General features: G+C 44.3%; 2 protein-coding genes across 7 annotated transcripts in view; both read left to right on the top strand.

The window, feature by feature from the left end:
- The window catches only part of sash1b (SAM and SH3 domain containing 1b), an 80705-nt gene extending 76335 nt beyond the window's left edge, over positions 1 to 4370 (top strand). For all 6 annotated transcript variants that reach the window (XM_042072911.1, XM_042072910.1, XM_042072913.1 and 3 more), the window contains 3 exons: positions 586 to 2141; positions 2397 to 2528; positions 3135 to 4370. In XM_042072911.1, coding sequence (XP_041928845.1) covers positions 586 to 2141; positions 2397 to 2528; positions 3135 to 3176 — 1730 coding nt within the window. In that variant the 3' untranslated portion in view covers positions 3177 to 4370. The remainder of the gene's footprint in view (positions 1 to 585; positions 2142 to 2396; positions 2529 to 3134) is intronic.
- A 295-nt stretch (positions 4371 to 4665) lies between these two features.
- On the top strand, positions 4666 to 13599 carry LOC121693491 (uronyl 2-sulfotransferase). The gene is made up of 8 exons (XM_042072932.1): positions 4666 to 5184; positions 8630 to 8673; positions 9068 to 9223; positions 9716 to 9795; positions 9982 to 10135; positions 11031 to 11128; positions 11665 to 11822; positions 12095 to 13599. The coding sequence occupies exons 1-8, from the start codon at positions 4962 to 4964 to the stop codon at positions 12340 to 12342; spliced, it is 1161 nt and encodes a 386-aa protein (XP_041928866.1). The 5' UTR covers positions 4666 to 4961; the 3' UTR covers positions 12343 to 13599.

The following is a 13599-nucleotide window of genomic DNA, read 5'->3' as shown; positions in this document are numbered from 1 at the left end:
TGGGAGTTAGTTGAGTTAAGGGTTTGTTTTTAACAGCTACTGTTCAAGTATCTCCCAGTGCAAACACTAATTACCAGGAGCTGCCTGTTCTCAGCTGGTCAAACTGTATCAGAGACTGTCAGTAGTTGGACATTGGAACATACCATAAGACAGGACCCAGTTAGATCTGGAAGCTCTTGAGCACGCACTGAAGGGACCGGTGTTTATTGGGGGGGTCAACAGTGCTGAGAGAGGTGTGCCTCATGTCATTTTTGGTTCGGAGAGTCTGTGGAATAAACTGCTATGTCCTTCATCTGTCTGGCCGCCTGCTTCTTTTGACCTTCTCAAATGGCTCCTGTGACAGTCACTCTTTAACTTAGACATGCTGCTGCACATCTATACTGTACTCCAAGTCATTTGCCATTCTACATCTGCTTTCTTCTGCACATCAGCATGCTCTTCTGGTCACAGCACACTTATTTTATGTTTTTTTTTTGTTTATTTTAATATAAGTAAAAAGTTACTTTCTACTTAAAAGTTAAATTCTACTTGGATGCCTTTGATTAAGACAATTACATGTTTTGCACACAACTGCTTTTTTCATAGGGAGGATCAAAAAGACATCTTACTTAAGCAGGTCTTCGTCAGGCTTCGAGTCTAGCCACCTCCCTTCCCCCGAGTCCCCCAGCCTCCCCCTTACCCACCTCAGCCTCATCCCTCCAGGGCAGGACCAGAGGCCCAACTCCCTCCCTCCCCGCATAGCCACCATGCAAGGCTTGGTGGAGGACCACATGCTGGGAGCCCGCGCCCTCAGCCAGAGCTTGGACTCCATGGGCAGCCACGCCGCCCTGGGGTTCAGGAGGTGCTACCAGTCCCCCGAGGAGTTCCACCAGGAGAGAGAGCTCCAGGAAGAGCCGAGTGGCAGCACAGAGGAGCCGGATTCAAAAGGGCCGACTGAAGTGAAAAACCTGGAACCTCCATCTCCATGTGAGGAAGAGGAACCCGAACAGCTGACTGCGCCATGTGCGTCTGAAGCAGTGAAGCCGGTCCTGTTGTCTCTGCCTGATGCGTGTGATGCAGTGGTGGCCTCACCATCTCCAGGGCCCTCTGCATCTGAACCTGAAGAACCAAGTCAGCCCACTGAACCATGTTCATCTGCACCAGCAGAAGAGTCTCTCCAGTCTACTGCTCATGTAGGGTCTGACAAGGAGGAGTCAACACATGGCAGTGCAGCTGTAGTATCCGAATCCGACACACTGCCCTCTGCAAACTGTGTCTCTGAGCCCGCAGAGCCATCACAGCCAAGTGTGTTTTGCTCTTCTAAACCAACACAAGCTAGTGCATCTCTTGCATGGGAAGCGGAAGAATCAACGCGGTCAGCTGCAGCTTGTGCATCTCAAACAGATGAACCAACACATGATGGCACATCCCTTTCATGTGATGCTGAGCTGGCACATTCAATAGAGCCTTTTGAGTGTGAATCAACAGAAAGGATGCAGCCAAATGCTCCATCCTTACCAGAAACAACTCAGCCATCACAGCCTGCAGTCCCTTGTGCTGTGGAGCTGGTTGGGGAAGGGCAGCAGTCTGAGACACTGACAGACATGCCCCGTCCATCAGCAGTAGAAGAGCAGTCTTTGAGCAGTCGGCCCCACAATCCTCAGAGCCCTGTGACACCTGAGCAGGTGGATGTCTCATCACCTGCCCAGGTCACCGTCTCCATGGAGGTCTGCCAGACTCGCATCACAGTCACACCACCATCCAAGAAACCTGCTGTCCAGAGGGGCACCAAGCCCCCGATTCCTGCTAAACCCAAAGACTATTTGCCCAGCAGCTGGAGCTCAATACAGCCACCAGCCAGGGACCATCAGCAGGTTCCTGCAGCTCACCTCACCACTGTCCATTCCAGTCCATCGGAGGATCCCACCACTGCTACCCAGAGCACCACCCTGAGCTCCGGGGCGTCTGAGAACCTCAACCCGGCCGTGAAACCGCCCCGCCCTCCTCGGCCACCCCGCACCCCTGAACCTCCAGCACACAGGAAGTTCCAAGGGGCAGGAAGGAAGGGCACGCAGGGCAACATGGGATACTTGGAGGCCCTCGTGGAGGAGAAGCTGGCAGTGGAGGGGATCTGCCTCTCTGAGGAGCCTTACTCTGACAAGGTACAGGGATATACAAAATGAAACAATGTTGCTTCATTTCATTTGATAGAAAATAATTTGCCGACCTTAACAACATTTATTTCCAAGCATGGAGGTGTAAATTGGACTCAAGTAAATTGAATGAAAACAGTGAAGAATTGTTTACTATATTGTGAGCAGCAATTACATTACAAACATTACCAATACTATTATTAATCCTCACAGTGTTTATGGATGGTCTTCATTGTGGTCATGTTTGGTCTTCATTCCCTGCAGCACGGCCGTTGTGGGATCCCCCTCACTCTGGTCCAGAGGTATTCGGAGGAGCTCAGCGAGGCTCTGGGGGACATAGCCAGGGTCATGGAGCAGATCAGAGTCCAGCAGCTTCACAAGGAACACCGCATGGCTGTAAGAGACACTTCATATAGCCACCGCACTTTTCTTAACTGTGACTCTGATAAATGAATGTAAAAGAAGGGGGTCTCAAAAGAATGAGGCTGAAAGAGCTGCAGACTGCTACAGCTACACTGCTACACTGCTATTCTGCTACAGACTATAGCCACAAAGATTACGTGTTGTAAATTGAATGAGACAATAAGCCTGGATCAGTCAAACATTTAAGAAATGTCTCTTAGAGAGAGGGTTAGAGTGGTTTATAAATACAATTGTCTACTGCAGTTGCTATCTGTAAATCACGTTAGTGTCAGCTAAATGCATAAATACGACTAAATAAATCCAGATGAAAACGCCTTCTGAGATCATCTTGTTCCAGTTTGTGGTTGTAAGGGGCAGACACAGAGACAATATTTAGTGTTGAGTGTGATTATAGCTGTGAATGTTTGGTTAATGTGTCAGCCTGCATATAACAAGTCCCATGCCCACCCAGCAGAACTGAACCAGACCATTACCTCAGCTTCATGTTTTCACCCTGATTCTTTCAGCTGAACATCTGAACACATGTTTCTTTTATCAGCTCCTGATGAGTTTCTCTCCCCTGTCTCTTCCCTCCTCCAGATCCCATCCAAGGGGCTGTCCGTGGTGTGTCCCATGAAGTAGCTATCAGGATTCCCTGCTGCCTCTCGGGGTGTAGGCCTGAGAGTTCAGCACAGAGGCTCCCTTAACTGGATCCCTCTCACTCAAATAGACCTTTCAGTGATGCTGTGTTCACCTCGCTACCCAACAAATAACTGCCAGCATCCACACCACTGCCAGAATAATATAGTTCCTCCAGACTCAGAACTTCATGTATATGGCTCAATTAAGGCAGTGAGTAATGTCTATGAGATTATCTGAACATCTTTAAATCCTTCCTGCACATCTTCTTCCTGGTTATCGTCTGACCCCCATGGACGGCAGATATGGCCAGAGATGGATGTTTAGGCATTTTTTAAGTGAGATTATGGTCAGAATGGTCTCAAATTGAACTGTTGATAAATACAGTTTGTGTTGACGATGTGAGGAGTTCCCCAGAAGACTGACTGATTTGCCCTGGCAGGGTGAGGGTAAAGAGGGTGCTCTTTAAGAGAAACATACTCTTCATTGAGATGACTGGTGCAAGCAAAGATGTGTTCTTGTTTCCAGTTAAGGACACTTTTTTTCCATAGCACTTGTGAAAGGAAGAATGCTTTCCCCATTGACAGTCAAGAGGAAGTGACGACTGAGTATATGTTAATATTCGACACCTGACTAACCATGGCATAGAGCATTAAAATTCTTCTAAATCATTGAGAGACTTTTCATAAATGTTCAACATGTGTAAATGTTGCATATTTAACCACTGTATTTGTGCAGTTTTAGGAAGAGGTGGTATCAATTGCTGCATTTGTTTTAGAATGTGTTAGCCAAATTTGTAGTGTAGGCTATACCTTTTCCTTGACTGTCCAGTGTTTAAGTGACTGCAGACCATAATAAACCTGAATTGTATTTGATAGTAGCATACATGCCTTTTGTAGCTATCTGAGAGCCTAAATGAATTCAACATCTATATGAAAAATATGGAAAAGAAATGTAGTTTCAAGATGTCCAACGTTACACAATCAGAATAGTTGAATAAATTAAAAAGATGCAGTCAAAACACAGATAACTTATTTATTTTGTATACATCACACCAATACAAGTACTGATTGTTGTTAATGCATTATTTTGATCTACAGTTGTTTATAATTTAGCATCTCCATTTTTATGACCAATAGATGCTGTGTGATCTCTCAGTCTGAATCAAGTCATTTACAAATAAAAGCTATTATGAAGCATTGTCTAATTATTGTTTGTATAACCTTGCGTAACCTTTGGCTACAGATGGACTCTGATTTATTTTTATTTTTTAAGGCCAACGTTGTACCTGACCTTATATGACATTATACAGTAGCCTAGATCACACCTGTGACTTCTGAACAACCAGAAACGTTTGCCTCACAGCAACATCTGGTTTGAAACATACCCATTTTTATTAACAAGATCAGGCGTAGGTAGGCGACACATGTTCAGTCGGCTTCAAAAGTCCTGAAGGCTCTTCTTGACAGAAGTCCAGGTGAGAACTCGCCTACTTCGCCAGAAGGTGTCTCCCTTTCTCCAGGCGAGTCAAAAGTTGTGCGCTTTGAGTCATCTGGTTTATCCACTGGGATTTGAAACTCGACACCGCCACATCGCTTTTGAATAGTGAATGATGAAGGAACTTTTCAGTTTCTCAAACCGAGAGCAACCGCTTACCGAGGTTGACCATCAGGTTAGATGTCATTCAGTTTCGACGGACTGTAGGCCTAGGTGCGTTGATGTCGGCGAAACATCTCCGGCGCTTTCGAATGGGGACCATCACTGACTACGACTCCAAATGATTATGATATGATGAAGAATATAGGCAACAATCAAATTCATAAACATCAAGCAAACCACAACCGAGGGAAGAACAAGAGGGGTAACTGGCTGGCCGTTATTTTGTTCCGAATCTCACGGCGCGACTTCGGCTTCTGCTTGACAGCACTATTCCTGTTCTGTTTGGGTTCACTTGTTTGGCAACTAAACGGCGGTCCTCCAAACCTTCTCCAAGACATCCGCTATTATTTCGGTAAGAATAAACTTAATATTTATTTAATTTGATTAACTGCTCATAATTCTAGCCTATCTTTGTTATGAAACTTGCCAGCTCCAGTGGGCCGCGGTGCCCCCTTCGAAGTGACGAAATCACGTTTTATTGAATAAAGGGTCGTTTGTGTTGGGGACTGTAGGTACACGTAGCCTATACGCGCAGAATATTTAATATTTTTAGCTCTGCACAGTAGACCTCAAGTGGGCTACGAGGAAGAGTTTGGCTGTAAGCTACTAGCCTAGCACTTCAGAGATATGTTAGGCCACCACAAATAAGGTATTATGCACGACTTTCCGTTTTCTTCACCTGAGAAACGAGAGAAAAAGGTGGTGAGGGGGAATCAGACAAAAGTTTTCAGTGTTAAGCTCTTCATAAATTGTTGGCCCTTAACTCAGATAGTTTCCTAATTCATCAAATGACATAATAGACCAGCAAATATTTATTATTTTAATAGTAGGCCTAGGTTAAAGAAAACAAGCATTGTGCAAGCATTGTGATTTGTATTAGATAACCTAGGTTATTAGCCTAATAGTAGTCTACCAAGTAGGTCCAGTCGGCTGTTGCCTTCTTGCATTACCATCCACACAGAAAACTAAACATGATGTATCATAATGGAACTCTATATCTTGTCTACTAAAAAGTGATTATAACAATCTGTTTAGGTAGCTGATATTTTCCACAATTACCTCATAAATGCAAGGAGTGTCAGGTACAGATGGAACAGCACCACAGAGGAAACACTGTGTGGTTAGGAAAGCTGCCTAACTAATTTACAGCTAAACATAGACCTACTACCATTCAAAACAATCTTTTGATTTCAGTTCTAATTAATCCTAAGCCTAAGAAACAACATCATTTATACAATATATATTACAGTGGCCTACCATTGACCATGCAAAATGATTCAGGCCTTCTTCAGCCCAGAATGTAGAGATGTGCAGCATCACCACAGATCAGACTTGACATAAGGTGTTTCAACAGTCCCTCTCTTTCAACTGTGCTCAGTCTACCCTGATCAACAGTAAAACCAAGTCTGCGCTTGTGAAGGATGAATTCCTCTCAGCTGAAGTTCAATGGGATCAGGGCAATCACAACAACTGAATTGCATTGAACACTTAAAACTCTAAGGTGCCATCAGTTTACACACACCTCCCAGCATGCGTTCTGAGTTTAGGTGTAAACAGCTGTGTATGTTCTGGACTCCCTGGTCAACCAGTGGCTTCAACTCACCAAACACATCTGGTTTCATCAAAGCACTACATCAGTTTGTCCCTAAATAACCTAGCCTGGGTTCTGTCCATGTCTGTGGCCCCTCATGGACAAACCCTTGGTCAACCTTAGCTGTCAGTAGCCTGAAGTACACACAAGACCTCTCCTAGTGACCACTACCGCACACTGCCTCTGTGTGTACTATATCACAGTAGGGAGAATCTGTTAAGCATTTAATTGAGTCCGTACTTGTTTCACAGAATGTGATGGTGGTGTTACTTGTAGCATGTTTGTGAATCATTTTGCATTACAGTTTGCCTTTTGAAGTACAAACACCATCTGCGTTGTGCACCACTAAAATCAGTTACTGATGTGTTGGTTCATTTAATTGGTATGTAATGGATTTTTTATGATCCTTTGAACAGAGCAGAGTAGAAATGTGTACCAGTGAGTCATAATCACCCGATATGAACTCCATTCTTTTGACGGAGTCAGTGGAGCACCTGCAGTCTCCTTCCATTAGTGCGCTTAACACCAATAAAAAAACAGCACCAGATTTTGTATTCCATGTCAGATTCCATTCTTCTGCATAATTCATCCATAGCGGCCAGCCAAAGCATGTGGCGTGTAAACCAGATCAGAGCTCATTTCCTGTTGGTCTCGGGCAGTCTCCAGATAAAAAGTGAACTCTCTGTCTTCGGCCACAGATCCAGTAATGATTTCATTTAGAGCTGTGCCTTCGGAAAAGTCTCCACTGACCCATGGAAAAATCCAGCCTGGCCGACAGGCTAGACCCCCCCCCCCCAATCCCACCCCTTGTAGGAAAGCTGAATGATATTATATAATACAGCCACTCAGAGCAGAGAGAGCCCCCCTCACACACACTCAAACACGCACACACACGCACACAAACACAAACACACTCACACACATCTGAACTCCCAACCGGCTTAAATCAGAATCATGAGGATTCATTCCTCTCAGATCCGCCACCCAAATATCTTACTTGTGAAAATCAACAAGTCGGTATTAAGGAACCACTGAGAGTCTTTGGCAAAACAACACTGCCTTCGCACTGTCCTCTGTCTAATGCCCTGCCCTGTCTGATATAGAGGGGTAGGGGTGAGTGAAGGCTGGAGCTCAGTGACCCCAGCATGGGTCTGCCCTGCGTGGGCTGTTGATGAAGGCAGGGCTTTAGGGTAAGCCCCCTCTCTACCTGCAGACTCTAGCCTGACAGAGGTGCTCTGTGGGGCCCCTAACCCTATGATGCATACCAGCCAGGGCACAGTGGAGAAAACTCTCTACAGTGAAGGTAAAAGGCCAGAAGTTCAGCTCAGGCAAGATCTCATGTGTTTATGAGAGCAAGATGTGCCAGGTTCTTTTTGAATTACCTCACACTGTTGAAATTATTAATAAAAACAGTCACACCTCTCAAAACGGTCACATTTTCAAACTCGCTAAATTGATGCATATATGACAGCACTTGTATGATAAAAAAATATTAATTTGATTTGTTCAATTGATTGTTTGGTGACTCTTTTTTGTTTGTTTGTTTTTATTTGTCTTAGAAAACAAAGATAGAGATTTTTTAAGCAAGGTGAGGTGGATTCCTGAGCCTTGCTGACTACATTCCCAAGGCCACTGCTGGTTAATAATACTACACGGCTGGGTAGTCCTCCAAATTCTTCTTCCAGAGCCCTGGCCAGTACACATACAACTATTCTTTCAGTAGCTTAAGAGATAGGGATGATGTTATTATAATGCTATTTCAGGAGAAGCATTCTTAGTTGATATGGAATCTAGGTATGTTTGGTCAGTCAGACACGGGAAAGATCAGAATGCTATCATCAGCATGGTGTTCTTTCCACACAAATGATTTTGAAACCAGTGGGCATCCCTGTGTAGTTTTTGGCTTTGTGTGGACAGAATAAACTTGTCTCCCGGTGAGGTGAAGGAAAGATCATATATTATGACTTTGTGGACTATATCTCAGCTTTTGTGCATCTCTGTGTCTACAACAAATTTCTCCCGCAGAGATATGAATAAAATGCTAATAACATTTGGAAATAGTTATGTTTGGTTTATGTCTTTGTGAGCCAGAACAAATGTTTTGCTTTGGTCGGTGCGTTGTGATGCGAGTCTCTTAAAAACACATTATGATGAGTCTCTGGGGTGGCTTGCAAGCATGAGATAACTGTCCACTCCTCCCTCACAGGACAATCAACGTTTACAGATGATCATGGACCCGTAGCCCCCAAAGTAAGTGCCTCATCACTCATATTATTTAAAAATAACATCGTTCTTCTCTGACTGGCTTTTTGCCGAACTCTCTTTGCACAATTCTGCAAATATCTTCCTGCTACACCACAAGGTCATATTGTCTTACTACAGACCTAACTTCACTACAGGTTGTTGTTTTTTTTGGCATGTTTATCAATTGATATCAGTCACTCCAGGGTTGCAGTGGATGCTTGGTTGCATGACTCATTTCTAACCTCTTCAGTATCGGTCCACTTCTGTGGACCAGTATCGCTTGACACCGTAGGCCCAGTGGCACTGTGATAATGGTGACCCTGGATCTGGTATCCAAGTGGCCTGTGCACCTTTCACCCTCATGGTCTTGTAACCCTATGATGGGTGTGTTGTATTGCAGGTGCTGCCGTTCCCCAGCAGGGTGGTGTACAACCGCGTGGGGAAGTGTGGCAGTCGCACCATCGTCCTGCTGCTGCGCATTCTGGCTGACCGCCACCAGTTCACTCTGGTCTCCTCAGACATCCACAACAAGACCAGACTGACCAAACATGAGCAGGTACACACATCAGTTCTAGCACAGTGGAATCCATTTTTTTTATCCTATCTGAGGGATCTGAATCTCTTTCATAGTGGCACAGGCTAGCATAGACGGCAGGCACAGCTAGTGTCCTAGCTAATTCCCAAACTGGCTCATTCAGTCTGATCCCCTAATCCTCCTCAAGTGTAATTGGCTCATTCATTCTATCACTCTCCACCTCAAGCTGTTGTGTAGTGAGCGTTCTGGCACATGATGGCTGCTGGCCATCACCCAGGTTGGTGCTACACATTGGTGGTGGTATGTGGTTCTCCCTCCACTGTAAAGCTCTTTGAGTGCCTTGATAAGGGTCTATATAAATGCAAGTTGTTGTAGAAAGGTTTTGTATGTAAGACCATAAAAACAAAAAGGTTATCTGTCTTATTTCACATCTTCCATCATTCTGTGTGACTTTGAGGTGTAAGAGTGAGTATAACATGTCTGTAATATGTCTTTGGTTTGGTTTGGTTTTAGGCGACTCTCATGAGGAACATCACCGAGATACCACAGCCGTTCCTGTACACTCGACATGTACACTTTCTCAACTTCACCAGGTTATCCAGAGATTTTTCAATCATTGACAGCTCTTGAGGTTTTCTGTGACTGTCCTCTAAAATATTGATTTTATTTCCTTTAATCATGCTAAAGTTTAGACATTTGGTATTCTACAGGTATTGTATTGTAGTCTGCTTTGTTGACATTGGAGCTCACAACTAAACGCTCAGGCCTGTATTGTACAGGTTCAGGATAGATGAGCCGGTGTACATCAACATCATCAGAGACCCAATCAACCGCTTCCTGTCCAACTACTTCTTCCGGCGCTTTGGGGACTGGCGTGGCGAGGAGAACCACCTGGTGCGGACACCTGGGATGAAGGATGAGGAGAGATATCTGGTGAGTCTTCCCGGCCTCGCTGTCACACAACCGCACAAGGACCATCTAGATGGCCTAGAGAGTTTACTGACCAGTAGTTGTCTTTCCATCCCACTGTTCTACGTATATGCAGAGGCAGATAAAGCCTAAGCTTTGCCTCCAGCACATTCATAGATTTTGTCGATGGCTTTTACAGGAGATGGGACATATGCCATCATTGTTAGTATTGGGTTAGTGGTGAAGTACTGTAAGATCAAAATGCTTCACTCCACAGTTGATTGCTCTTGCATCTCGGTTGCTTTTTTATTTTTAATTTAGCCGTGAGGATGAATGTAATCCCTGTTGCTCATGTCAGAAAATATTTCTATTATTATGTTTACTTGTTGGCTTCATTCAAATTGCTTGGAAATCTCTGAAAGCCATCACCACAAATGATCTGGTACTCTGACGACAAGGGGTTCCTGTGATGTTTCTCATATAGATGGTATTCATGTCCCAGGAGTCTTTTTCTGGAGCCTGCTTGTGTTTGCTTTGGGCAGGAAATAGTCCTGTGGCAGCTCCTGGGCTGAATGCCTCCATACATCACATGCTCAGCTGCTGCACCCCCTTGTGGTGATGTGTGGAATTACACAGCAAGCTCATGTTCATATATTATAATAGCAGTCTGCCTCAAGTATGCTATGTTTAGGCAAAGACCAGGCCTTTTGGACAAGACCAAGGGATTCTACATGCATATTGAACATTTTGCACCAGAAGAAGCATAAGGCAATGTAAGGCTAATGGGCCAACAATTCATTATGTAGAACCTGTGATGATTCCAATACGAAAGTCTGTTCAATTCAGCAGGTTTCAGCAACTCTAACAAGCATTAATTGAAACCTCTGTGCTAACACCGTCTCCATCTTTCCTGTCTCAGGACATCAACACCTGTATCCTGGAAAACTACCCCGAGTGCTCCAACCCCCGCCTCTTCTACATCATCCCGTACTTCTGTGGACAACATCCGCAATGCAGGTGAGACTCATACAAAAATCCTCCCCTAACACCTGACTCTCAGGTTAGTCAGGCATCGGCCCCTGTGTCTTCAGACCCCTCGCCAAGCTGTCTGAGACCTTTCCGTGCCAAAGTCCTCTCCACTGCCAGAGCCACCCTCAGCCAAAACTCATGAGTGGCGCCTTATATTTAGTGACTGTTAATTAGAAGGTCAATAAAAACGAATTTACCCCCGGAGATTTATCACCTGGGTGAGCCGAAGTTGTTTGAATTTATTTCGGTTGCTGGGGCATCTGAGGTGAGTGGAAGATTTGCGCCACGGCTTGCACTGCAGACAGTACTGTGAAATCAGCTCATCCACAGCAGCTTTTGTCCGACAGAAATACTTTTCATGGAGGCTCGAAACAGATTTTTACAGTGTAGCGTTTTACCAAGGTTTAACATATTATTGAGAAACATTAAATATTTACGCAATTCACAGGTTTTGGTTGTTCTGTAATAGATTCCCCTGCTTCTTGGATGGAAAAAAACATTGTGCCTTTGTTGCTTGTTGCTAGGGAGCCGAGCGAGTGGGCTCTGGAGAAGGCCAAGCAGAATGTTCTGGAACACTACCTGCTGGTGGGAGTCCTGGAGGAGCTGGAGGACGTGCTTCTGCTGCTGGAACGCCTCCTGCCGCACTTCTTCTTTGACGTGCTCAACATCTACAAGAGTCCTGGTGGGTCCTCCTCTCCAGTCCTACCCCACCCTCATCCCAGAGACTAAGAGCAGGATGTCTCAACATTTTTAAGAGTGTGTTTAAAAGTTGTGAAATCTGTGGAAATTTAACACACAGTTACCACAAAGTACTGATTTATTTAATGATTGCTCTATTACCTTTTCCTGTTTAGATAATATGGAAATTGACATTTCCAGAGAACGGTCTAAACTCTCTCACACACACACATCTCTCTCTCTTTCTCTCCTCTCACCTTCTTGTCTCATCTCTAGAGTATAAGAAGCTGGGCAACCTGACAGGGACCGTTCGCAAGCACACTCCGAGCCTGGAGGCCCTGCAGGTGCTGTACCAGCGCATGGAGTACGAGTACATCTTTTACAACTTCATACGAGACCTGTTCCACCTCACCAAGAGGAAGATCGGACTGCGGTCTGGGCCACGACCCTCACGCCACCATTACAACCCTGCCCCCAGAGCACACGCAGACGAGCAGGACGATGACGATGCAGGACACAACTGAGATAAGCAGTCCAGAGGACCAATTCAAAAACCCTCGGACTAACCAATCAGACAATCAGAGGGAACCGTTCAGACATACGGAAGAACACATTTTCAAATACACCAGACAAATTGTTCTTTGTTCTGCTGTTTTGGATGGGTTTGTTTTTGCAGACATGCTGGCCTTGTCATTAGTAATAATGCACTGCTTTGATTTCTGCCTTAGCTTGTTATCCAGTGACATCAGAATAGGGCCTTCACTAGGGAGAAAGAACAGAGGTCGTTCCAGCTGTAATTGGATGCTGAAACTGTTTACGCTGTAGTCAGAATTCCTTCTCGAGTTCATCAGGGGATGAGGAAAATAGGGAAGAGCTGAAAAACAACATTTCCAGATGGTCTCCAAAACAGAACTGGCTTTTAGGTGAACAGTGCTAAATCTTTTAAAACCCTACTTTAGAAAAAACTTCTGTAGAGTTATTAACAGCAGTTGTCATTTAGCAGTTCAGAATGTCTTGTCTGTGGCTTGAATTAAAGGTTAATTGACCAAAATGAGGTAAATGTTTTTAAGTGACAGTATTATTATTAACTTATTATGAAGAGAAGGGGGGTAGAAAGGAGTCAGAAAAAAAGATGACTTTCCTGAAATAATTTTGCAACCATATGAACCCTTTTCACCTGTAAATATTCTGTCTCTCTGAAATCAATGGCACTGGTGAATATGTTGCCTTCACTTTGTTTTGGTAACATGTCCCCTTTCTCCTCTACTTGCATGTCAGTACTGGAGGAGAGATGGGAGACTTACAATTCGCTCTTTGTTTCCCACTTTGGCTTTTGCCATGTGCAGTTGGATCTCTTATATGAGTCATACATGTCTGGTCATTCATGTCAACTCCAACACAGACTTACCATTGAATGCAGTAAGGAACGCCTGGATTTAATTGCTAACTGTGGCCAAAACCAATAGATCAGTTAGTGTTAATATATTGCATGTAATCTTTCTATGTCACCTTTCACATGAAAGGGGAAAAAAACAGGGCAGCTGAAAGAGCAGCTTTGAGAAAACTGGTCATCAAATTGCTGTTGGAATTTATCCCGTAAAAGTATGATTTGTGTAAAATACAAATGTAAATTATTGATTTTCAGTTATTTTTCATATTTTCATATTGATAGGAAATTACATGTACAACTGGGGGATTGTGTTAGCAAATAGCAATGTGAACAAATAAATGTGATTTGCTTAGTTGAGGGTACAATGTGAAATAAAGAAATGTGACATCTG

This window comes from Alosa sapidissima, chromosome 19, assembly GCF_018492685.1.
Source record: "Alosa sapidissima isolate fAloSap1 chromosome 19, fAloSap1.pri, whole genome shotgun sequence".
NCBI lineage: Eukaryota > Metazoa > Chordata > Actinopteri > Clupeiformes > Clupeidae > Alosa > Alosa sapidissima.
The sequence above is the reverse complement of the archived record's forward strand: the minus strand, read 5'-3'. Positions and strand labels throughout refer to the sequence as shown.

Excerpts from the sequence above, each read along its gene's own strand:
- LOC121693491 (XM_042072932.1), top strand. The coding sequence starts at position 4,962 with ATGATGAAGAATATAGGCAACAATCAAATTCATAAACATCAAGCAAAC. Across the intron at positions 9,224-9,715 it reads GACTGACCAAACATGAGCAG|GCGACTCTCATGAGGAACAT; the intron begins GTACACACATCA and ends GTTTGGTTTTAG. Across the intron at positions 9,796-9,981 it reads CACTTTCTCAACTTCACCAG|GTTCAGGATAGATGAGCCGG; the intron begins GTTATCCAGAGA and ends TGTATTGTACAG.